The following is a 24,275-nucleotide window of genomic DNA, read 5'->3' on the forward strand; positions in this document are numbered from 1 at the left end:
ATTTTTCAACATAATCTCCACTGAATGCGACAGTCTTATGCCACATTGCTGGGAAGGCCCGAATGCTCGGCCCGAATGCTCACGTGGTACCCCTCTAACGGTCGACATGGGAGCCGACGTCTTGCTGCATCAGTAACTCCCCCAAATTTACTTACTGTTTCCAGTGGAGTGCATCTTTCATTGGGCCAACCAGATGGATATCAGAAGGTGTAAGATCCAGGCTGTAGGGTGGGTGAGGAAGAACAGTCCAATAAAGTTTTTTAGCTCCTCTCAGGTACAAAGGCTTGTATGAGGCCTTCCACTGACATAGAAAAGAAGTTTGTTTGCATTTTTGTGACAACGAAGATTCTACAGTTGTTTTACCTATTCTCTGAGGTTAGCACAATACGCTCCAGAGTTGATTGTTGCACCAAGACAGAGGACCTCAAACAAAGTAACCTAACCCCTTTGGAGTCCCAGAAGACCACTCCTGTGAGTTTACTGGCTGAGGGGGCAGCTTTGAACTTTTTCTTCATAGGAGAGGTAGTGTAGTTCCACTCCGTGGATTGTGGTTTTGTTTCTGGTTCAAAGTGATGATACCGTATTTCATTATCTATGAGGATGTTTGACAAAAACTGTCACACTCTGCCCTATAACATTCGAGCAATTCCACAATGATGGACCTACATTGCTCTTTATGATCCACTGTTAGGCAACACCTGGTAACCCAGTGGGCACACACACCTTCGAGTACCCCAGAGACGTCCAACTGAGCAGTGAGGTGTTCAATTGTGATCCGTCAATCACCTCGAATGATAATGTCCACAAATTGCAAAACTGCACGAATCACATCCATGTGTGGCCGGCCGGCATGTACGCGATCGGACAGGCCCGATCGACCTTCTTGTGATGTTGACAGACACCTTGCCCGATGACTCACTGTGCTTTTGTTCACTGCCAGATCTCCGTAGACATCTTGGAACGCACCTCCATTACAGACACCATTTCCAAGGCTACATATAGCGCCGACACCTATTGGAACTTTGTGAAACTATAGTGGTTGAAGCAGGGATATTCCACCATGTCCCATGACAAATTCTGCATTTTATCAGCCAATGCTGGCCAAGAGAGGGAAAAAAAAATGTGTTGCACTACTTCCTGATTGCTCATCATAGAATGCAAGATGTTAAAGAATTAATTTAAGAGGAACTGCAAAAAAGGAAAATCAGGATTAGTTAAATATGTAAAGAATCTGTTATGTAAATGATGCTCTACACAGGACAGTCAGACATAAATTTCAAAGGTAAAAAGTAAAGGCATTAACTGAAGATGTGCAGGGGGTAGATTGCAATGATGAAAATTATCAGCAATGCAAATGAAGTTTTCCAGCAGTATATGATTCAAACTCAAAGAATTGGGAAACAGTGAATGAAGTATCTATGGATTTATTAAAATCATCAGGTGCAACAGGGACTTAGAGACTGAAAACCTGAAACGTTATTTTCAGAAATTATTCTCATCATAGTACCAAAGAAGAGACAAATATAAAACCTTATAGATGATCTGCATGACATGATTGTCTAGAATACACAGAAGACCAGTACAAAGGGCGTTATTTTAATGTATGGAAGAATAAGGAAGAAACTGAGAAAGCCACTGGCAAACTGCAGCTGTGAGGTAACCTTCGATGCAGGCTTGGGGGACTCTGTTGGTAAGGGCACTATCTGCAAAAGGAAGGTATCTGGGTTGAGTCCTCATCCAAACCAATGTTTTATTTCCTGCCTAGTTATTTGTTTTATAACAAATGTCACAACAGACAGGAACTACCATTTATTTCTTCCCAAAAAAGCACACATTACTTCAAATGCCTATTCATTCCATGACAGTTTGTGAGTTTATTGCTTGATGATACACATGAGCAACAAATATCTCACATTTACAAAAGTATAAGGCAATTTTTGTATGTTTGTATTACTTACAGGTTCTTTTTTTGTGTGTATTGCATCAGGTAGAGAAATGGTTTCTTCTTGTGGCGGAGATTCCTGTATAGAAAGAACAAAAGTTACACATCAACTAAGAGGAGCACCAAAAGATGGATAAGAAACTAAATAAATTATCTGCTTACATTTCTGCAACATAAAAGTGAAGTTATGCTTCCACAGTAGAAACATCGGGAAAACTCACACTGAGCTACTTACTAATAGTCTTCAGTCTAAAGACTACTTTGATGCATCTCTCCACACCAGCCTATCCAGTGCAAGTCTCTTCAGCTCTGAATAATTAGCACAACTTACTTTCATTTCAACCCGCTTGTTTCAGCCAAGCCTTGGCATACCTATGCTTTCCTTCCTTACCAAATTAACTGTTCCTTGAGGTTTCAGTCTGTGTCCTATTAACTGATACTTTCTTATAGTTTAGTATGCAGAAAAAGGGATGTTGTTCGACTCTCAATAATGCACAGTATATAAAACCTTTCTTAACTTACTGCTGTGATTGGTAGATGCATAATTTAGGGCTCCCATTGCTGTACAGTGTATATCGAGTGGGTATAAGAAGTCTAGTTCCATGTCAATGCACTCTCCATCTCATTAGAAACTTTTTTTGCCCAATGACTTTGTTTGGTTAAGATTTTTTAACTCATCCACAACTATTACACTAATGTCACTCAGGATCTGTGGAAGATATATTAGAACAACCTTCTTTTAAAAATTTATTGTTGTGGTCTTCAGTCCAGAGACTGGTTTGATGCAGCTCTCCATGCTACCCTATCCTGTGCAAGCTTCTTCATCTCCCAGTACCTACTGCAACCTACGTCCTTCTGAATCTGCTTAGTGTATTCATCTCTTAGTCTCCCTCTACGATTTTTACCCTCCACGCTGCCCTCCAATACTAAATTGGTGATCCCTTGATGCCTCAGAACATGTCCTACCAACCGATCCCTTCTTCTAGTCAAGTTGTGCCACAAGCTCCTCTTCTCCCCAATTCTATTCAATACCTACTCATTAGTTATGTGATCTACCCATCTAATCTTCAGCATTCTTCTGTAGCACCACATTTCGAAAGCTTCTATTCTCTTCTTGTCCAAACTAGTTATCGTCCATGTTTCACTTCCATACATGGCTACACTCCATACAAATACTTTCAGAAACGACTTCCTGACACTTAAATCTATACTTGATGTTAACAAATCTCTCTTCTTCAGAAACGCTTTCCTTGCCATTGCCAGTCTATATTTTATATCCTCTCTACTTCTACCATCATCAGTTATTTTGCTTTCCAAATGGCAAAACTTGTCTACTACTTCAAGTGTCTCATTTCCTAATCCAATTCCCTCATAAGCATCGCCTGATTTAATTTGACTACATTCCATTATCTTTGTTTTGCTTTTGTTGATTTTCAGCTTATATCCTCCTTTCAAGACACTGTCCATTCCCTCAACAGCTCTTGGAGGTCGTTTGCTCTCTCTGCCAGAATTACAATGTCATCGACAAACCTCAACATTTTCATTTCTTCTCCACGGATTTTAATTCTTACTCCAAATTTTTCTTTTGTTTCCTTTACTGCTTGCTCAATATACAGATTGAATAACATCGGGGAGAGGCTACAACCCTGTCTCACTCCCTTCCCAACCACTGCTTCCCTTTCATGCCCCTCGACTCTTATAACTGCCATCTGGTTTCTGTACAAATTGTACATAGCCTTGTATTCCCTGTATTTGACCCCTACCATCTTCAGAATTTGAAAGAGAATATTCCAGTCAACGTTGTCAAAAGCTTTCTCTAAGTCTACAAATGCTAGAAACATAGGTTTGCCTTTCCATAATCTATGTTCTAAGATAAGTCACCTGCTTTCTTTGGGATTGGAATTACTATATTCTTCTTGAAGTCTCATACATATTGCTCATTAGACCGTAGAGTTTTGTCAGGTCTGGCTCTCCCAAGGCTATCGGTAGTTGTAATGGAATGACGTCTACTCCCAGAGCCTTGTTTTGACTCAGGTCTGTCAAACTCTTCACACAGTATCACATCTCCCATTTCATCTTCGTCTACATCCTCTTCCATTTCCATAATATTGTTCTCAAGTACATCACCCTTGTATAGACCCTCTATATACTCCTTCCATCTTTCTGCTTTCCCTTTTTTGCTTAGAACTGGGTTTCCATCTGAGTTCTTGATATTCATACAAGTGGTTCTCTTTTCTCCAAAGGTCTCTTTAATTTTTCTATAGGCAATATCTATCTTACCCATAGTGATATATGCCTCTACATCCTTACATATATCCTCTAGCCATCCCTGCTTGGCCATTTTGCACTTCCTGTTGATCTCATTGACATTTGTATTCCTTTTTGCTTACATCATTTGCAGCATTTTCATATTTTCTCCCTTCATCAATTAAATTCAATATCTCTTCTGTTACCCACAGATTTCTACTAGCCCACATCTTTTTACCTAGTTTGTCCTCTGCTGCCTTCACAATTTTATCTCACAAAGCTACCCATTCTTCCTCTACTATATTTCCTTTCGCTTTCTTGTCAAATGTTCCCCAATGCTCTCTCTGAAACTCAGTTTAACCAGGTCCCATCTCCTTAAATTCCTACCTTTATGCAGTTTCATCAGTTTCAGTCAACAGTTCATAACTAATAAATTGTGGTCAGAGTCCACATCTGCCACTGGGAATGTCTTACCATTTAAAATCTGTTTCATAAATCTCTTACTATTACATAACCTACCTGAAACCTTCCAGAGTCTCCACACCTGTTCCTTGTATATAACCTTCTTTCATGATTCATAACCAAGTGTTAGCTATGATTAAATTATGCTCTGTGCAAAATTCTACCAGACGGCTTCGTCTTTCATTCCTTACCACCATCCCATATTCACCTAATACTTTTCCTTCTCTTCCTTCTCCTACTATTGAATTCCAGTCCCCCATAACTATTAAATTTTCATCTCCCTTCACTATCTGAATAATTTCTTTTATCTCATCATACATTTCTTCAATCTCTTCTTCATCTGCGGAGCTAGTTGGCATATAAACTTGTACAACTGTGGTAGACGTGGGCTTCATGATTATCTTGGCTACAATAATTCATTCACTGTTGTTGTTGTTGTGGTCTTCAGTCCTGAGACTGGTTTGATGCAGCTCTCCATGCTACTCTATCCTGTGCAAGCTTCATCTCCCAGTACCTACTGCAACCTACATCCTTCTGAATCTGCTTAGTGCATTCATCTCTTGGTCTCCCTCTACGATTTTTACCCTCCACGCTGCCCTCCAATGCTAAATTTGTGATCCCTTGATGCCTCAAAACATGTCCTACCAACCGATCCCTTCTTCTAGTCAAGTTGTGCCACAAACTCCTCTTCTCCCCAATCCTATTCAATACCTCCTCATTAGTTACGTGATCTACCCACCTTATCTTCAGCATTCTTCTGTAGCACCACATTTCGAAAGCTTCTATTCTCTTCTTGTCCAATCTAGTTATCGTCCATGTTTCGCTTCCATACATGGCTACACTCCATACAAATACTTTCAGAAACGACTTCCTGACACTTAAATCTATTCTCGATGTTAACAAATTTCTCTTCTTCAGAAACGCTTTCCTTGCCATTGCCAGTCTACATTTCATATCCTCTCTACTTCGACCATCATCAGTTATTTTACTCCCTAAATAGCAAAACTCCTTTACTACTTTAAGTGTCTCATTTCCTAATCTAATTCTATCAGCATCACCCGATTTAATTTGACTACATTCCATAATCCTCGTTTTGCTTTTGTTGATGTTCATCTTATATCCTCCTTTCAAGACACTGTCCATTCCGTTCAACTGCTCTTCCAAGTCCTTTGCTGTCTCTGACAGAATTACAATGTCATCGGCAAACCTCAAAGTTTTTACTTCTTCTCCATGAATTTTAATACCTACTCCGAATTTTTCTTTTGTTTCCTTTACTGCTTGCTCAATATACAGATTGAATAACATCGGGGAGAGGCTACAACCCTCTCACACTCCTTTCCCAACCACTGCTTCCCTTTCATGCCCCCCGACTCTTATAATTGCCATCTGGTTTCTGTACAAATTGTAAATAGCCTTTCGCTCCCTGTATTTTACCCCTGCCACCTTCAGAATTTGAAAGAAAGTATTCCAGTTAACATTGTCAAAAGCTTTTTCTAAGTCTACAAATGCTAGAAACGTAGGTTTGCCTTTTCTTAGTCTTTCTTCTAAGATAAGTCGTAAGGTTAGTATTGCCTCACGTGTTCCAACATTTCTACGGAATCCAAACTGATCTTCCCCGAGGTCCGCTTCTACCAGTTTTTCCATTCGTCTGTAAAGAATTCGTGTTAGTATTTTGCAGCTGTGACTTATTAAACTGATAGTTCACTATGCTGTTCATAGTAGCTTACCCATGCTCCTATTTTTTTTATTCGTTATTAAACCTATTCCTGCATGAACCATGGACCTTGCCGTTGGTGGGAAGGCTTGTGCGCCTCAACGATACAGATAGCCGTACCGTAGGTGCAACCACAACGGAGGGGTACCTGTTGAAGAGGGGCAGCAGCCTTTTCAGAAGCTGCAGGGGCAACAGCCTGGATGATTGACTGATCTGGTCTTGTAAAATTAACCAAAACGGCTTTGCTGTGCTGGTACTGCATATGGCTGAAAGCAAGGGGGAACTACGGCCATAATTTTTCCCGATGGTATGCAGCTTTATTGTATGGTTAAATGATGATGGCGTACTCTCTGGTAAAATATTCTGGAGGTAAAATAGTCCCCCATTCGGATGTCCGCGAGGGGACTACTCAAGAGGACATCGTTATCAGGAGAAACAAAACTGGCATTCTACAGATCGGAGTGCAGATTGTCAGATCCCGTAATTGGGCAGGTAGGTTAGAAAATTTAAAAAGGAAAATGGATAGGTTGACATTAGATATAGTGGGAATTATTGAAGTTCGGTGGCAGGAGGAACAAGACTTTTGGTCAGGTGAATACAGGGTTATAAATACAAAATCAAATATGTATTACGTATTTTTATTTTATGACATTACAAGCATTCTGTACACCCACACATCATAAATAATGGTTATTTTTGGAAAATTTTTATTGAGTTAATTCTTTCTTCCGGTTACAAGTATCAATGTATTGATAATCATGCATCCCAGTTGGTTAAGCTGTACCGAGTGATAAAAGCTTATCTTTCCTTGCGACAATGTTTGCAACCTATTGTTGCTGTTTTCTTAAATTAGTGGTAGTGGTCGCGGATTGGGAGTTTTAAGTTTCAGTTGCAAATATACAGTTTGCTGTTGGTTGAAATGTGGGTGCATTAATATGTGTTGTGGCACATTATACTGTCTACCATGGTTCACATTGGCTGAGCTGAAGTTTCAGCATGAATTTATTTCTTGTAAGTTGTGCCAGGCAGTTTATCTTCCGACACTTGTAGTCCCATTTTTAGAGTTTGCTTAACAACCATACTTGAAGACCTTCTCATTATGGATCTATGGAACAAAGAGTATAGCTAATTTAATGACTTCAGTTGCTTTTTTATATCACATGTGTAAAGTGCAGTGGTATAAACAAAAATGACACACACTTGTCACAACAGAACACACTATACTAAATCCTAATATCACATTTATGTGATAAATCTCAGCACAGGAATAGCACTAATGCTCTAATCAAAATGCACTCTAGAAAATGGATCAGGATGCTCAGGCAAGGATTTAAAATCTGGTCCTCCAGAAAGAGAGTACAGAGCCTTAACACCTTCATTACATCCTTTGGTGTGTGGGATGGTTCCTTGGAAAGGGCAAGGCTGACTTCTTTCTCTACTGATGACCTCACTGTTTGGTAACCTCCCCATCCCCAAACCAACCAACCAACCAACCAACCACCCAACCTTCGTGTGTGGAGGAGTATAACATATGTGATGTCCAAGATGAAGACAGGGAGGAAAATGAGGAATATGTTCATGTTAAACAACTGGAATGAGAGGAAAGTAGGAGTGAAGAGAGGTACGAGGAAAATCTTTGTTCTGCGGCTCTCCCTCCCCTCGACCTGTACATGCCACTCTTCTTATCCACCCTGACAGCTGTAATTCCTGTCACAGCTTGAAGCCTCCTACGGCATTCTCTACTTGTACCAATCAAATCTCAGTGACATTTGGGAGAGGCAAGAACTTATATGCACAGTAACAATGATGAACAAACGCTATATACAGAGTGATAAAAATTCCATTAGGGAGCAATGACAGTATTATAAAAAGGATAGTTGCAGATATGCACAACAAAAAGACTGTCAGCAAATCAGCTTTTGCCGAACAGGCCTTCATCAGAAATAGACAAAACACACACACATGACCACAGTGTCTGGCTGCCGGTCTGGCCGCAGCAGTTAGAGACTGTGGTCATGTGTGCATGAGTTTTGTGTGTGTGTGTGTGTGTGTGTGTGTGTTCTGTCTATTTCTGATGAAGGCCTTTTGGTCAAAAGCTTACTTGCTGACAGTCTTTTTGTTGTGCCTATCTGCGACTCAGCATCTCCACTATAAGGTGAGCAGAAAATGTCCTTTTCCTAATATTGTCTTTATTCCATCCTGGATTTTCCATTGTTCCATTAGAGGGAAATATTTTTTCTGTTAGCGTGTTCAAAATACTGCATCTTAAATGAAAACTCATGTTACAGTTTTTGTCTGGCAAAGAATTTGAATCAAACTGTTATGCTGAAATTCTGGACAAATGGCAGTGTCACAGGGCCACTTACAGTATCTTCCAGGTATTTAGGCCAGGTAAAGCCACGTTACACATGACTTATTCCTTCTGGGTACTGGTCTTAGCTTCTGCATGGAATCGAGTGTAAGGGCGTACATACTCTCGAATGGCGTGTGGGAAAAAGGAACACCTAAATTTTTCCATTCAAGCTCTCATTTCTCTTATTTTATTATGATGTTCATTTCTCCCTACGTAGGTGGGTGTCAACAAAATATTTTCGCATTTGGAAGAGAAAGTTGGTCATTGAAATTTCATAAATAGATCTTGCTGCAAAGAAAACCACCTTTGCTTCTGTGACTGCCACCCCAACTCGCGTATCATATCAGTGACACTCTCACCCCTACTGTGCGATAACACGAAATGAGCTGCCCTCCTTTGCACTTTTTTGATGTCCTCCGTCAATTGTACCTGGTAAGGATCCCTCACCGCGCAGCAATATTCCAGCAGGGGACGGACAAGTGTAATGTAGGCTGTCTCTTTAGTGAGTTTGTCGCATCTTCTACGTGTTCTGCCAACAAAGCACAGTCTTTGCTTTGCCTTCCCCACAACATTATCTATGTGGTCTTTACAATTTAAGTTGCTCATAATTGTAATTCTTAGATATTCAATTGCAATTGAATTAGAGGTTAAGCATGTTCCTGAGGTTCAGTATTGTACATGCTGCCATGGTTTGGCCAGATAAATTAATTTGAATGTGACAAAAAGAGAAGAGTGTGTGTGTTACTCAAAACTCACCACTGAGAACGCATCTCTGAAGAGAAAAAAATGGATTGAGAAGTCTAGGTAAAATAAATCACAAATTCTGTTGGAATTCTGTACCTCAGTATACTTTTATTAATCAATGCATTGGATTGAAACTTGCCAGACAGTGCACCATCTTCAGAGTAAATCCCTGAACTTTTCATATTTTCAACATCAAGATGAAAGGAATCTACTCCCCCCCCCCCCCCCCCCCCCCCCCCGCCCCCCGAACAGAAGTAAGACGTATGCTCTTTTTGGCTCCAAAATAGTAGTTCCCATTGAGACAATATACAGTAACTATTTCATAACTATGTAGCTATGTTCGTTCTGACAACTTGTAAAATTTTCTTGTCTGCCCATCAGGGTGAAAGTAACATATAATTATCCACATTGCTTCAGAACTGCAACTTTTCCCCTATTTGCTTCACCTGGTCCTACTCAACCCTACAAGTCACCTTCCTAGATGTTGACCTCCACCTCAGAGATGGCTACATCAGTACCTCTGTCCATACCAAACCTACTAACCACCAGCAATACCTCCACTTTGACAGCTGCCACCCATTCCATATCAAGAAGTCCTTTCCATACAGACTAGCCACCTGTCGTCATCCCATCTGCAGCGATGAGCAGACCCTCTTGGAATATACCGAGAGTCTCACTGAAGCCTTCACTAACTGTAATTATCCTCCTCCCAACCTTGTACAAAAACAAATCTGCCGTGCCTTATCTTTCCAGTCTCCCACCACCTCCCAAAGTCCCACAGTCCAGCCACAGAGGAGCATTCCCTTCGTAACTCAGTACCGTCCAGGACTGGAGCAACTGAATTACATTCTCTGCCAGGGTTTCAATTACCTATTGTTGTACCCTGAAATGAGAAATGTCCTGCCCACTATCCTTTCCATCCCTCCTACAGTGGTATTCAACCATACAATGAATCTACACAATACACTCGTCCATCCTTACACAACCCCTGGTTCCAATCTCTCACCTCGTAGCTCATAACCCTATAACAGACCTAGATGCAAGACCTGTCCCATGCATCCTCCTACCACCACCACCTACTCCAGTCTGGTCACTAAATATCACCTATCCCACCAAAGGCAGGACTACCTGTGCAACAAGTAATGTGATTTACAAGCAAAGCTGCAATCACTGTGGTGTATTCTATGTTCGCATGACAACCAACAAGCTGTCTGTCCACACGAATGGCCACCGACAAACTGTGGTCGAGAAACAAGTGGACCACCCTGTTGCTGAACACGCTGCCAAACATGATGTCCCTCATTTCAATGAATGATTCACAGTCTGTGCCATATGGATCCTTCCAACACCAGCTTTTCTGAATTGCGCAGGTGGGAACTTTCCCTGCAATACATCCCTTGTTCCCATAACCCTCCTGGCCTCAACCTTTGTTAGTCACTGTCCTCACCCATCCAGCCCCCTCCCTGTTCCCATTCCAGCACTACACAGCTGTAATTTCATCGCCACACCCAGTCTTTTAATTTCTTCTTTTTATTTCTCTCCATTCTGCTATATCCCCCCCCCCCCCCTTTCCTCTCCTGCCCTTCATCTAAACTGCATCACTTCACTGTCCGCCACACCCATCATAGTATCCCTCCTCTTCCCTGCCCCAGCCTCCTCCTTACCCCCACCCAATTTCCACTCCCATCATGCACTAGTGCTGCTACTCGCAGTGTGGTTTCAATTGCTTAAGAGTGTAGACATGCGTGTGAGTTGCGTTAGTGTGAGTGTGTGAGTGCGTGTGTGTGTGTGTGTGTGTGTGTGTGTGTGTGTGTGTGTGTTAATGGCAAAGGCCTTAATGGCCGAAAGCTATAATTGTGTGAATCTTTTTGTTGTGCCTATTGCGACTCAGCATCTCCGCTATATGGTGAGTAGCAACTTCCCTTCTCTAATATTGTTACATTCCATCCTGGACTTTCCATTGTTATATTAACATATAAATATGTCTGATGAACTACAATATTTGTTAGTGAAGACGTTCAGTTACAGGGATAGGATTTGAAGTAATTTTTTTTCCTTTTTCTCAGATCATTGAGGTGTAGAATCACAGATACTCATTGTTAATAGTACACTGGGATAAAGGATTCCACTGAAATTGAAACAGAGCTGGGGATTTATTTTTCCCAAACTTGTTACCCCCTTTCTTTCACAGAATAATCATTTGTAGTTAGTTTTGAGAAACACCTACTTTTCTCTTGGCAATGTGTTAACACAGCAGTTTTTACACAACTTAAGCTCACTGATGTGCTAATGCAGTTGCAACTGTGGTGGAATCCTGAGGCAGTAGATTATTAAACAAGCAAACGAGGGCAAAGCATGTCCTTAACTTATGAAAACGTTAGTTGTCAGTGTAAGAATAAATGTGTAATTTCTTCAATCATGTTGCTGGAAACCCACACCAACTTGCATTTAACCTGTTGATGGGAGAACCAAATGAAATCAATTTAGTCAGTTGTTGGAAAACAATTGACTGATTCGGCTGTAATTTTACATATCATTTAGATTAGATTGGTGTTCATTAATTTCTTTCAAGTCAAACCAGTCTGAGGGAGCAAGCGAATGAAAGCGGTCAACACCATTTGTCGCAGTTTTGCGTATTAACTGCATTATTCATTCATATTATCTCTCTCTCTCTCTCTCTCTCTCTCTATCTCTCTCTCTCTCTCATTTTTTAAAAAGTAGAATCAGCTGTAGTTTCTCTGTTAGCTCGTAACACCATAGGTTAGACATTACATACCTTTTGTTGATTCATTTAGCTTTCTATTTTGTTCAACATCCCATCGTTGAACTTCTGTAATTAGTGTACGATTAATTCAATACTGTAATGAAGTATAATCTCTGTAATGATCTTTTGTCTTCCTCCTATAATATTTTTGGTTATCTTTAAAATTAAATAATTTTATTTAAATAATTTTATTCAAATAATTTTGTGTAGAACTACCAATATATGCAAATGTTCTGTTTTATTTAAAATGTTTGTTTGCTGTTATGTAAACTGCTGACCTTCACTTAGGGTTCTTGGTTATTTTGTATGTAAAAGGTGTTGTGGTTCCCTTCGGGAACGGAACTGTGTAGCGTGTGCAAACTGTGGTTGGCCTAGGTAGAAAAGGTGGAATTGAGAATGAGTCGGGGACGAGCTACCAAACTATCAACTGCTCATGTAAAAGTTAGGTATTGTGCTGGCTCCGAGAGAGGCTTTTCCTGACGCTTTCCAATGCCTCGGATGGATGGATAAAGAGCTCGAACTATTCTGGAATTGGTATCTATCATAGCCACCAAGAAATGACAGAGTCCAGCAATTCTACCTGCAAATCCACCTACCGACATGCAATCGCCACCACATTGCGCAATCACTGTAATGGAACACTACAGTAATTTACAGTGAAGGATCAGCTCATAGGATGTTATAGTGAACACAAGTATAAGGTAAAATTTGACTGAACTCTTGTACCTACCGTGATTTATCCTCAGTTACATATCCACTTAGGGTCCCTATCAACTAAAGTATTTACCGAGTGTCCTTTATTGAAGGCATATTAAAATTAATATGGCATTAGTGTGTGCTAAAATTAATATTGTTTGTTGAAAGGATCTTACAAATACCTCACATTTGTGTTTCACTGCAGTAAAAGTTCAGAACTGCAACTGTTGAGAGTTATATGTTCATATTTGCTAAGTACCTGTTCCTCTAGTGTATTGAAAGTGTGTTTAGTTTGCTCTGCTACAGTGGTCAAGATTAAGGGCCCCCCTCCATTGAAAGTAGTTCAAATGCACAAAGTTACTTAATTATGGAAAGTTTTAATTACTCTTGCTATTCAAGCCAAATTCTGTTCAATACTGGGTTCCTCTTGTGCATTGAAAGTGCATATTAATAATATAATAGGATCCACAGTTTATCCTTTATGCTCATGATAAATAACAATTAATAGAAAGACAACTATCTATGAAAACAGCAACTTCCTTATTCAAAAGACAGTGAGAAGTAATTTGTTAGCGAAATACATTTAACTTTCATTCTAAATAGATAAGTGTTTAGCTGAGAGAGACTTAACCTATGACCAGTTCATAATTTTGCAGTAAACTATTTACAATTTTTTGTCAGATAGGAAAATGTTTGAAAGGTACTACTGAACCTATGTCCAATTTATGACTCTACAGTGAATATTAATAGTAATGTTATAAAGACCATTCAGTTTGAATAAGCCCTGAAAGAAATAGTGTGTATTGTTATCTGTTATATTTATGCAAATAGTTTGTTCTGCTCTGGCAGATCCAACCTTACCGTGAACATACTGTATTCAGGTGCCAGAGTTCATTGCACTCACGTGTGGCAAAGTAAAGGTTGTGTTTGCCCGTTAAAGTTACTCGTACCTATTTTCTCGAACAAGAATGTCAATCATTCTCTTGCCTAATTAGGATGGCAACTGTTTTCTTTATTCTTTGAACAGTGTAAATAGGTAAAATATTGTTTGTTACTGTTTAAATATTTATGTAATTCTGACTTTCACTTCCGATAAGCTATCTCCGTTAGGTATTTCACGGTCAACACAAACAACACTACTCTGTTGCTTTATACCATAATTACTCTTAACAAAATAGTTCCATTTTATGATCTACTTCCCACTTTAACGTTATGGTATAGCAGTAGCAGACAGTAGTGTTATAAGCTGAACCATGTATTCAATCAGCTGAAACCACTCTTAGTGCTCTATTTGACTGAGCTAACCATTCATTCTTCTGAGTGAAACCAGTCTGTAGCACTTTCATCATCTGAACTAAGGCAGTGGTATATAACTGGGGTCAACATACCACTGAAGTGTAGCCCTGCTCCAGGGGTACATGAAGACATCTCAGGGGTACACGAAAGTTAAAATAACCAATATACATATCTACTTAATTATGTACTGAGCAGAACAATTCTTCTTTCCACCACTGAAAATTGATTAATAGATTGCTGTGGATTAAACTGTTCCAGATGCAATTAACAAGTAACTTGTTTAGCTGCATACTGTCGACGGTACAACATCGGGCATAAAAGTTCACTTAGGGGCATGCGAAGAAGAAAGAAACACTGGCAAATTCAAGCGACTTTGACTCAAAAGGTGTAATGATGTCCGGTAATTATAAACCATTTCAATCTAGCTCTCTCAAAACTGCACGTGTATCCCACGCGCTCCTCCTCAGCCTCCTGCCGTTGCCACTGCTGTCGAGAGAGCAGCTGCTGCGAGGAGGTGGCTGCCATTGCACTCTGCTGCCACCAGGGCTACCTCCTCGCACCAGCTCTGCACCCGGCAGCAGCAGCAGCAGCAGCAGCAGCAGCAGCAGTAGCCCGCCGGCAGCATCGACACACAATTGACAATTGGAAAAAAGCTGAAATCACTCAAACTCGGCAGAACATGCACATAACAGACATAGCCGTCACTCACAATAAGAGAAACCACTCCAAAACAGAATGAGTGAAAAACATTCCAAAACACAGAGAACTGACTGACCAATCAGTTGTCCCATTGCTAGCACCAAGCACCACCAGCTATCAATGGCCTTAAAAAATACATTACTTCATAGAAAAATGTACTTTTACTTGTATCTCACAGTACATAAGAAACTTTTGGATGTTGACCATAAGCCACATACTCTCCTCCTCCTCCTGTGCTGTCATTTGCCAAAAATTTGTTTCAATACTTTAAAGCATTTGACAATATTATGAAAAGGATAGATTGCTACTCACCATATAGTAGAGATGTTGAGTCACAGATAGGCACAACAAAAACACTGTCAATGTAAGCTTTCAGCCAAAAGGCCTTCATCGGAACTAGACAACATACACTATGTGATCAAAAGTATCCGGACACCCCAAAAACATACGTTTTTCATATTAGGTGCATTGTGCTGCCACCTACTGCCAGGTACTCCATATCAGTGACCTCAGTAGTCATTAAACATCACGAGAGAGCAGAATGGGGTGCTCTGTGGAACTCGAGGACTTTGAACGGGGTCAGATGATTGGGTGTCACTTGAGTCATATGTCTGTACGTGAGATTTCCAAACTCCTAAACATCCCTAGGTCCACTGTTTCCAATGTGATAGTGAAGTGGAAACAAGATGGGACACATACAGCACAAAGCGTTCACGCCAATCTTGTCTGTTGACTGACAGACAGCCGACAGTTGAAGTGGGTCATAATGTGTAATAGGCAGACATTTATCCAGATCATCACACAGGATTTCCAAACTGCCTCAGGATCCACTGCAAGTACTATGGCAGTTAGGTGGGAGGTGAGAAAACATGGATTTCATGGTCGAGTGGCTGCTCATAAGCCACACATCACGCCGGTAAATGGACAATTGAACAGTGGAAAAACATTGTGTGGAGTGAAGAATCACAGTAACATCCCTATAATGGACTGGCCTGGCAGCCCTGACCTGAATTCTATAGAACACCTTTCGGATGTTTTGGAATGTTGAGTTTGTGCCAACATTGATACCTCTCCTGAGTGCAGTACTCAGCAAAGAATGGGCTGCCATTCCCTGAGAAACCCTCCACCACATGACTGAACATATGTCTGCAAGAGTGGAAGCTGTGATCAAGGCTAAGGGTGGGCCAAGTCCATATTGAATTCCAGCATTCCTGATGGAGGGCGGCACAAACTTGTAAGTGATTTTCACCCAGGTGTCCAGATAGTTTTGATCACACCGTGTACATACACACACTCACGGAAAGACAGTCTCTGGCTGCCTAAGCCAGACTGTGCATACCAGTGCACGATGGGAGAAGCAAACTGGGTGGTAGGGGTTAGGAGTAGTCTGGCGCAGGGCAGGTGAGGGATAGCAGGCTAGGTGTGGGGGACAGTAAAGTGCTGACTGTGGGAGCACACCCGGGCGAGGTGGAGAGGGGGTAGGACGGCTAGGTGCAGCCAGAAGGTTAGGTGGACGATGGTGGTGTGGGAGGAAGTCAGCAGAAAAGGAGAAAAGTAAAAAGACTACCAGTGTGTCGGAAGAAGAGAGGGTTGTGGGGACAGGGAAGGGGATAGGTGGGTGTAGGACAATGACAAATGAATGGTGAGGTCACGAGGGTTACAGGAATGTAGTATACACTGCAATTCAGAGAAAAAGAAGTTGACAGCAAGAATGCAAATGACACGGGCCGTGAAGCAGTCACTGAAATGAAGAACAGTGCTTGGCAGTGTGCGCAGCAACGGGGTAGTCCAGCTGTTTCTTGGCCACAGTTTCTCAGTGGCCATTAATTCAGACAAACAGCTTGTTCCAATAATAAAATACCAACAGCCGTTATTTTGGTTTTATTTGTTACGCAAGCAGTTTCGGCATTACATTATGCCATCTTTAGGCCTGTATATATCGAGCAACCTTCGTGTTAGAAACCAGTGCAGCACTGTCAACTGGTATCGTGAAGATTTTTTCCCCACGAGCATGTGTGCTCCTTGGACAGTTGACAGTGCTGCACTGGTTTCTAACACGAAGGTTACTCGATATATGCAGCCTGAAGATGGTATAATGTAATGTCGAAACTGGTTGCGTAACAAATAAAACCAATATAACGGCTGTCGGTATTTTATGATTGGAAATTGACCAGCCGAAGTCTCGCAGTCTGGACATAGGATGAAGTTACATTTATTAAGCAGCTTGTTGGTTGCCATGTCCTCAGAGAACGCAGCACAATGGTTGTAGCTTAGCTTGTCGATCACATGATTTGTTTCACAGGTAGCCCTGCCTGTAATGGGATAAATGCAGCTTGTAACCAGACAGGAGTAGGTGGAGGTGGTTGGGGTGGTGGTGGTGGGAATATTTATAGGAGGGTCTTGCATCTAGGTCTATTACAGAGATATGAGCCATGAGGCAAGGGGGCAGGAGCAAGGGTTGTGGAGGGATGGACAAGGATATTGTACAGGTTCAGTGTGCGGCAGTATATCATTGCGGGAGGGATGGGAAGGGTATTGGGTAGGACATTTCTCATTTCAGGGCACAATAAGATGTAGCGGATACCCTGTTGGAGAATGTGATTCAGTTGCTCCAGTTCAATGTGGTACTGAGTACTGGGGGAATGGTAAGGCACTGGGAGGTGGGGGGTGACTGAAGAGATAAGGCATGGGAGATCTGTTTCTGTACAAGGTTGGGAGGGCAATTACAGTCTGTGAAGGTCTCAGTGAGACCCTTGGTATATTTCAAAAGGGACTGCTCGTCACTACAGATGTGATGGCATAGATGGCTAGACTGAAGCATTTAAGAGGTATGAGGTATGTTACAGATAGTCCAGTCTCACTGTATTGTTTATGTTTGCAGATGGAAGTGAGTGCACTTTCTTGAGAAAGGGGATAGATATAGGTGTTCTCTGAAGATTAAAAGAAAATTCAACGAGTGCTACATTTCATATGAACGACCTAATGTGCAGCAAATGTTAAATTCACATTGACTTCTATTTCTCATTGCAAACTATTCAAAACTTGTGTAGTGAGTTACTTAATTTTCATGTATCAGAATAAAAAGGACCAAGGAGATAGGCAGTTCACTGTAAAGCTGAGAAATAAGGTTATAAGACTGAAAGAATCCATTTTTTTTTTTGCTAAACATTATCTTTCAAATTGTCTGATAAAGAGCAGTCAGTGTGCTTGTGAGATTCTACTCATTCTGCTACTGCTTCAGCCTGACTGGCAGGTTAACCAACATTCTCCGTGTGGACTTGTAGGTGCATATAACTGTGCTTGGGGGGGGGGGGGGGGGGGGGGCAGGCGCTAAGCAAGCAGACTGTGTGCTCTCACACTAACAAATGCAATCTGTTTGCTGATTTAGCAGATTGCAAGTGTTACACTACTTCCCTGGTATGAGAGATGGGAAATTTTATTGAAACATAACCACAGATGTACTGATGCTCAAACTTACTATTTGTTGTAAATATTTACAATGGGTCTCGAAATAAAAATACAGCCATCACCTAGTTTGAAGAAAACACTGACGAATAGTAAACATTTGCCAATATCAATGACCTCCATAGTGAACGAATCTTTTATTCTGCAGTGTTCAGGTTCAGCTCAGCTACAGAAGACATGTTTGGTACATAAAAACAACTTGTCACAGCTAAGGAAATACTACAATGGTAAGGCCAAAATGAATATTTGCTGCAGATTTTACCAGAACACCAATTTTAAAAATTGGATAATAAGCAAAAAATGCAATGCAGATGATTTTTAAAAATGCATTATGTTTGCAGATGACATGGCATACTAATTCAGTCCTGTGTCTGTTTCTGGTTAGTAGCCTCACGACACCCACAATGTAAAATAAAAGGTAAAGTGCACATACAATTTAAATGACAACAATATCTCATGTCCCTTATTCCTTAACCTAAAAATAACCCGTATGTATGTATTTGGGGTAAACAATTACAAAAAACAACTGAGAGTGCCATAACTGTGGTGAAACATTTGGGTGATGTAACAAAACAATAATTTCTGTACTTGCAAAAAGGCGGACCCACCCTTAATAAATTATAATTTTTCTACAAGCACAGGAATTGAGCTCAGAACTCCAATATGATATGTGTCAACTTCTTCTGATCTGGACTCGAACCAAAGCCCTCACCTTTTACAAATTGTGTCGTACCTGAATGAGCTATCTCGGCACAACTCACAATCCACACTTGCAGCTACACATGCTCCAGTACTCTTATCCTACAGTTCACACACTGCTGCAATTATACTCTTGGGATTGCTTCATAAGGGTGCTTAGGTGTATGGCAATTAGAATGACAACAAATTTTAAAAAATATATACAGAATACTTCATTTAATTTATATGTTTCTAATTTTGTGTAGAATCTTATTTGACACACTGTCAAAAAAGTAAAGTCTTTTGTCTCAGTATCAGTCAATGTTTCTGTAATGATTTTCCTGATGTTTCACTAGTGCTAGTGAATGTATCATAAAAGATACATGCTCCACGACCATTGGTGGACCATCAGCAATGGAAGGAGGATCTCTAATAGTTTTATACGTGCAAACTTCTGTTCTTCCTCTGTATGATAAGCAGTGATCTGCCATGCTCTTTCTTACTTGTCCTGCATGAGAATTTCTTTTTAATCCTGTAACAACTTACCACACAGTAGACCAAGATATTAATGTTATACATCAGCAGGCAGAAGCAGTTACCACATGCTGCTTCTGTAATGCTTAAAAACTTACCTTCAAGGAGTAGTCAAAGAATTAACTACCTGCTCTGAAAAACAAAGTCGCAGAATTAACTACCTGCTCTGAAAAACAAAGTCGCAGAATTAATTTTTCTTTTTTGTTTGCAGACAAATGTCTGCTGTCCTGGAACACACTGAAATCCCGAGATCACAGTACCACCACAAGCTACTACAGGAGCCAAAACACACAGGGAAAGTGGAAATGGGCTGCACCAATTTGCTTTGGTTCCTCTAATAGTTTGCTGTGGTCTCGGGATTTCAAGTGTGGCCGAGAACAGCAGACATTTATCTGCAAACAAACAAGAAAAACTTACTCTGTAACTTTATTTTTTCAAGGTGACTTGGTGACTATCCATCATACTATAACTGTGGGAATTACATCTAAATTAGATACAAAGTAATACTCTAATTGGAGTTACCTACCTCTTTCTTCAGCTGTAGTGGGTCATGTGCATCAGGATCTTCAGGGGTTTCCAATTTCTGCAAAAGTTAATGTAGAATATGTTAGATTATTAGATTAGATTAGATTTACTTTCACTCCAATTGATCCGTAGTGAGGAGGTCCTCCAGGATGTGGAACATGTCAGAAAAACAACAATACATGACAAATATTTACAACTAAAACAAGTAAGCTAATGTACCATTCCACAGGTCCCAAGTGGAATGATCGTCTTTTTTTAATGAACACTAAGAGTCATTTTACAAATACTAATGCACTGAATTTAAAATAAAAAAGTTTTTTTATTTATTTATAAGGTAATAAACATGTAATACAACTACTGTAATACTTATTTACAATGAACACATTACTGCACTGAAATGGTGCAGAAGTTAGATTATACTTACACACACTCACTCACACACACACACACACACACACACACACACACACACACACACACACACAAATTTTCAATGAACACATTACTGCACTGAAATCGTGCAGAAGTTATGTTGTACTTATACACAAATCAGTTGGTTTTACTGAGAAATTCATCAATGGAGTAGAAGGAGTTGGCCACCAATAAATCCTTTAGGCTTCTCTTAAACTGAATTTCATTGGTTGTTAAGCTTTTTATGGCTGCTGGCAAGTTATTGAAAATGTGTGTTCCTGAATAATGCACACCTTTTTGTACAAGACTAAGTGACTTTAAATCCTTGTGAAGATTATTCTTATTTCTAGTATTGATTCCATGAATTGAGCTGTTGGTTTGAAAAAGTGATATATTTTTAATGACAAATTTCATTAAGGAATAAATATATTGGGAAGCAGTAGTTAGTATCCCTAGTTCCCTAAACAGGCTTCTGCAGGATGTTCTTGAGTTCACACCACATATAACTCTTACTGCACGTTTTTGTGCCTGGAAAACTTTAGCTTGGCTTGATGAATTACCCCAAAAAATAATCCCATATGACATTATGGAATGAAAGTAAGCATAGTCTGCCAGCTTTTTCATTTTTATACCGCCTATGTCTGACAAAATTCGCATTGCAAACAGAGATTTGTTAAGACGCTTCAGCAGTTCTGTGGTGTGCTCCTCCCAGTTGAATTTATTACACAGCTCTACAAAATAAATTTTTTTTTTCGTTGCCAGGGAAGTTTGAACGAAAATGGGATACTGTTATGATACTCATTCCGAGTATATTTGTGCTTTTTCCAAATTGGCTCTGGTTTTTGATATATAGGTTATTTGTGGAAATGAGAGTTTCATGTGGATAATATCGACTGCAGGGTCCATATATGGTGTAATGTATTTGCTACCTGTTTTTTAATTAGTGATATTGTACTATCTTTATTACACAATTGTGCTCAGGGAGTGCATCTGTGTGGTTGAGGATTACATCATGCAAACATCACACTGTCAGTATGTGTTCAGTCCTGTTGTGCGGTGCGTGTGTTGAAGATATTGAGGGTTGTGCAGATTTGAATTCGGCGGTACTCGACATTCATTTGTTGGCCGAGGTAATCCCCGCAACAGTCGATAGGTAGCGTTCAGTGTAAACAAGAAAAATGGCGATGGTCGAAAGTCACACACATGTGCAGTGCAGCTTCAAGGAGATAGAACCTTTTCATCGTGACGTAGCAAATAAGAGGTGAGTATTCATTTCACACAAAACAATTAATGATGTTTGTTGGATGTGATTGACATGCAAATACAAGAAAGTTCTGCATAATATGTAGTATTTGTGCAATTTTGTTTTAGGAAAACACGAGTTCTTCACGCCGTCTTTGCGTGAACCATCCAGATGAGTTCTGCTACATTTGTGGTGAATACGTTCTTCAAAAGAACAGGAAGAATATCACTCCTTTTGTGAAGGAAGCGTATCTGGCATATTTCGGAATTAAAATTGAAGATCAAGACAAGGCGTGGGCACCCCATAAAGTTTGTAAATGCTGTGTGGAGTGCTTACGGCAGTGGACAAAACGAAAAAGGAAAAGCTTAAACTTCGGAGTGCCTATGGTATGGCGAGAGCAGAAGAACCATACAGATGATTGCTATTTTTGCATTGTCAATGTGAAAGGTTTTAATAGGTTCAAAAAACGAAAGTGGGAATATCTCGATTTGGAGTCAGCAAGAAGACCGGTGGTGCACAGCAACGATGTTCCTGTACCAACCTTCACAACATTACCCACGCTAACATCATCAGATGACGATGTGCACGGCGAGGAATGTACAAGTAGTGGTTCGGAATACGAAGGACGTGAGACACAACCCCAGCAGTTCAACCAGAAGGAGGTCAGTGACTTGATACGAGAACTCAATCTTTCAAAGCAAGCATCAGAACTCTTAGCATCCAGGCTTAAGGAAAAGAACTGTCTTCATCCAAGTGTTAAAATAACAGCTTACCGGACGAGAGAAGAAAACCTTCTTCCATACTTCAACCAAGAAGAGGTTATAGTGTATTGCAGCAATATACCTGGACTTTTACTTGAATTGGGGCTGCCGGAATATAGACCAGAGGACTGGCCTCTCTTCATAGACAGTTCCACTAGAAGTTTAAAATGTGTTCTCCTACACAATGGCAATCGTTACGCATCTATTCCAATTGCCCACTCAACAAAACTTTGTGAAGCATATGCTAACATCAAGATGGTTCTGCAGAAAATTCAGTATATGCAGCACCAGTGGTTGATTTGTGTTGATTTGAAAATGGTGAACTTCTTGCTTGGACAACAAAGTGGATACACAAAGCACCCATGTTTTATCTGCATGTGGGATAGTAGGGCAAAGCACGAACATTGGAAGCAGAAAACATGGCCTCCAAGGGAACATATGGCTGTTGGTGAAGCAAACATCATTAATGAACCTCTGGTTAGTAGGGACAAGATTGTTCTTCCACCATTACATATTAAGTTAGGACTAATGAAGCAATTCACCAAAGCTTTAGACAGAAATGGTAATTGCTTCACATACATCTGCAATACGTTCCCTGGACTCAGTAGTGAAAAACTTAAGGCAGGAATATTTGATGGTCCTCAAATTCGCAGGCTCATCAACGATACCAATTTTACAAGTGTCATGACTGTCACTGAAGCATCGGCCTGGAACAGTTTTGTCGCTGTTGTAAAATGTTTTTTGGGCAATCATAAAGCTCCCAATTACGAGGAACTGGTCAAAAACATGCTCACTAACTTTCAAAACTTAGGAGCTAACATGAGCATAAAATTGCACTTCCTTCACAGCCACTTGGATCGATTTCCTCGTAATCTAGGTGATTTCAGTGAGGAACAAGGAGAGCGGTTCCATCAAGATATGAAAGGAATAGAGGAAAGATATAAAGGAAGATGGGACAGGCATATGATGGCAGATTATTGCTGGAATCTGCAACGTGACTGTTTGGAAGAGACCTATAAAAGGAAAGCGTGCAGGAAGCGGTTCGTCATGGACGGAAAATGATATACTTATAGAGAAACTTTTCAATTATATTTTATACGTGGACAAATGCCTATCAGGTTTTCATAGAAGCTATTTATAAAGATTATTTTCTTTTTTCATTGTAGTTTGTAGCGCTCGAGTTCAGTATTAGCAATTTTTTCTAATTTTTTGAATAAATCATGCATTATCTCAAAAACTAGAGCCAAACTGCATAAATGGTTGCTATATTCGTCTTCAGCACTACTAACCCATCCTAAAGCCACTCAAATATCCTTGGCAAGAAAATGAGTGTTGACCAGTGTTATCAAGCTGTAATCCCAAGAATTTAACACTGTCCACTTCTTCTATCTTCTTGTCATCGTATGTTAGACATATACTCTTGGGACACCCCTTACAAGTTCTGAACTGCATGTAGCGTGTTTTTTCAAAGTTTAGTGACAAAGAATTGGCTAGGAGCCAGTGATTAATGTCCACAAATATTTTATTGGCTGATCTTTCTAAGACTACACTTGATTTGCTATTTATTGCAATGTTTGTATCATCGGCAAACAAAACAAACTTGAATCTGGTAATGTTACTGATTTGCAGCATTTCCTGTTACACTATAATATTCTAGTTTACTTAAAAGGATGTTGTGATTTACACAGTCAAATGCCTTTGACAGATCACAAAATATACCAGTTGCCTGCAATTTTTTGTC

General features: G+C 40.2%; 1 protein-coding gene across 1 annotated transcript in view; it reads right to left on the reverse strand.

Moving 5' to 3' along the window:
* The window catches only part of LOC124717132 (zinc finger protein 679-like), a 190,818-nt gene that overhangs the window by 113,731 nt on the left and 52,812 nt on the right, over positions 1–24,275 (reverse strand). Inside the window, exons 3-4 of the mRNA XM_047243871.1 lie at positions 20,121–20,177; positions 1,959–2,021 (exon numbers count right to left, since the gene is read on the reverse strand). Of these exons, the coding sequence (XP_047099827.1) occupies positions 1,959–2,021; positions 20,121–20,177 (120 nt within the window). The remainder of the gene's footprint in view (positions 1–1,958; positions 2,022–20,120; positions 20,178–24,275) is intronic.

This window comes from Schistocerca piceifrons, chromosome 9 (genome assembly GCF_021461385.2).
Source record: "Schistocerca piceifrons isolate TAMUIC-IGC-003096 chromosome 9, iqSchPice1.1, whole genome shotgun sequence".
Taxonomy (NCBI): Eukaryota; Metazoa; Arthropoda; class Insecta; order Orthoptera; family Acrididae; genus Schistocerca; species Schistocerca piceifrons.